The sequence below is a fragment of the Fonticula alba genome (assembly GCF_000388065.1).
Source record: "Fonticula alba strain ATCC 38817 unplaced genomic scaffold supercont2.14, whole genome shotgun sequence".
In the NCBI taxonomy this organism is placed as follows: Eukaryota; order Rotosphaerida; family Fonticulaceae; genus Fonticula; species Fonticula alba.
In genome coordinates, this window is record NW_009242984.1 from 369,399 (window position 1) to 371,428 (window position 2,030).

At 76.3% G+C, this 2,030-nt stretch overlaps 1 protein-coding gene across 1 annotated transcript in view; it reads left to right on the forward strand.

Moving 5' to 3' along the window:
• Positions 1-1,234: 1,234 nt before the first annotated feature.
• The window catches only part of H696_05832 (hypothetical protein), a gene marked incomplete at its 5' end in the record, with an annotated part of 3,219 nt that continues 2,423 nt past the window's right edge, over positions 1,235-2,030 (forward strand). Inside the window, one exon of the mRNA XM_009499633.1 lies at positions 1,235-1,971. Within this exon, the coding sequence (XP_009497908.1) occupies positions 1,235-1,971 (737 nt within the window). The remainder of the gene's footprint in view (positions 1,972-2,030) is intronic.

Here is a 2,030-nt window from a genome sequence, read left to right on the forward strand (position 1 = left end):
CCCGACGCCACTAACACCGAGCCAATGTTTGGATCTGGGCGGATTATTGTATTTCGCATTTCATCCCGCTCGCCGGGCCCGCCGGTGTCCCGCCCCTCCCCCCGGGCAGGGGGAGGGGGGGTGCTACGGGGAGGCCAGTGCGGCGAAACCCGTGCCGGCGCCGAGCGCTGGCGGTCCCTCCACGCAGGCGCCCCCCCCCCCCCCCCCGCCCTCGCCGGGCAGGGTCCGTCGGCAGGCTCGCCTCGGTTCCGCCGCCCCCAGGGCCACTTTGCCGGCTTCCCCTTCTTCCTGCTTTTATTCCTGCGCCAGGCGCGTGGCGGGCCGGCGCCGGAGCCGCCAGCCACATGGATAGGGGGAGCCCCCCCGCTCCTCCCCCCCTGGTGGAGGCCGAATACGGGGTAACTCGCCCCCGGCCGAGGGGGGGGGGGGGCCCGGACTGGAGCGGGGAAACTGGGCTCTCCTCCGCCGGCAGGAGGCCGCCTCCCGGCGGGGCCGGGTCGCTCAGCGGTCTTGGGGCGGCCTCCCCGCTCCGGCGCTGGCGCGGCGCGACGCCGGCAGCTGTGGAAGCGGCGTTTCACGATCCCCCCCCCCCCCTCCGCCGCAACCGTGCCAGGCGAATGTGGAAGCGGGAAAACAGCCCTCCCAGCCGCCCACCCGAGGCTGGCCCCCCCCCCCGGGGGAAGCCATGCCGGGGGGTGGACCCCGCCGCGCTCCGGAGCCTGTCATGCCCCGCGCCGCGTGACCAGCGCACGATCACGCCCACCCGTACCGCCCAGTGCTGTGCGCATTGGCGGCACAGCGCCGGCACTCGCCAGCGGCCGCGTTCAGGCACCATCCCCATGCTAGTCGGGGAGCAGGGCGCCGGACCGGGGAGGGGGGGGGGGGGCCCTGCCTGCTACAGCCGGCGGCGGGGATCGCGCACCCCGGGGACCGCTGCGCCACACGGGCGATGCACCAGAGCCCCCGGGCCGCGCCTGTGCCGGGAGGCGATCTCGGCTCTGGCCGATCGCAGGTGCCGGCGGTCCTCCGGGCCCGGCCAGCGACATGGACTAAAGCCTGGCCACCCTTCGCCCGCTTGTCCCGCTAGGACCCGGGCATCTGCCGCAGATCGCCACTGGCTCTCGATCTCCCCCCCCCCCTTTCCCCTCCTCTCCCCCCTCCTCTCGCTGGTGCTCCCTCCCCCCCTCTCTCTCTCTCCCCCCCTCCCCTGCTCGGTGATCGCCTGTTGCCACGAATGCTGAACCCCTTCGGACGCGCTGGCCCACCCGGGCCGCCACGGGCCCTGGTCGCTGCGGTCGCTGCGCGTGCGGCCCTGATCGCCACAACCGCGCGCGGGCTCAGTGGGCGGGCGGTGCCGGGGCCGCCAGGCGCGCGGCGTCGTGACCCCGGCCCCCGGCGCGCCGCCACCACCGCTCCGGCCACCACCAGCACACTGCCCTCGACGCACCGGAGGCTGTCCACATCGGCCCCCGGCAGTGTGTCGATGGCCGAACTGGCGGCCGCGGCCGGTGCCGGGCCTGCCGCAGGCCGGACGGCTGCCGGGGGATCTCCCCGGCCCGGGGCATGGGGCCCCTCGACGGTCATCTGGCCGGTGGCTCCCCGGCGCCTGGACGGCCCGGGCTCGGCGGGCCCCTGGGCATCACACCTGGCCGAGGCACAGCGCGCCATCAGCGGCCTGCCGCCGTCGGTGGTGGCGGCGGCGGCGGCGGCGGCGGCGGCGGCGACGGCGACGGCCAGCGCCGGGGCCGGACTCGGCGGCCCCGGCACCACGGACCTGCCCTCGGTCGATGGACTCATGGGGCTGGCAACCCCGGTGCATGAGGCCGCTCGGTCGGCCATCTCCTTCGCCGAGGAGACGATCGAGGCGCGCACCACCAGCGGGTCCCTGGCCCCAAGTGACCAGGGCAAACGCCTGCCCGAGGCTCGGGCCCTCCTGGCCAAGGGGGACCACTGCTTGGCGGCCCTGTTCCTGTGCGTCCCTGCCCCTGCCCGTCATCCTGCCCGCCTGGCCCCCTGACCCGATGTGCTGG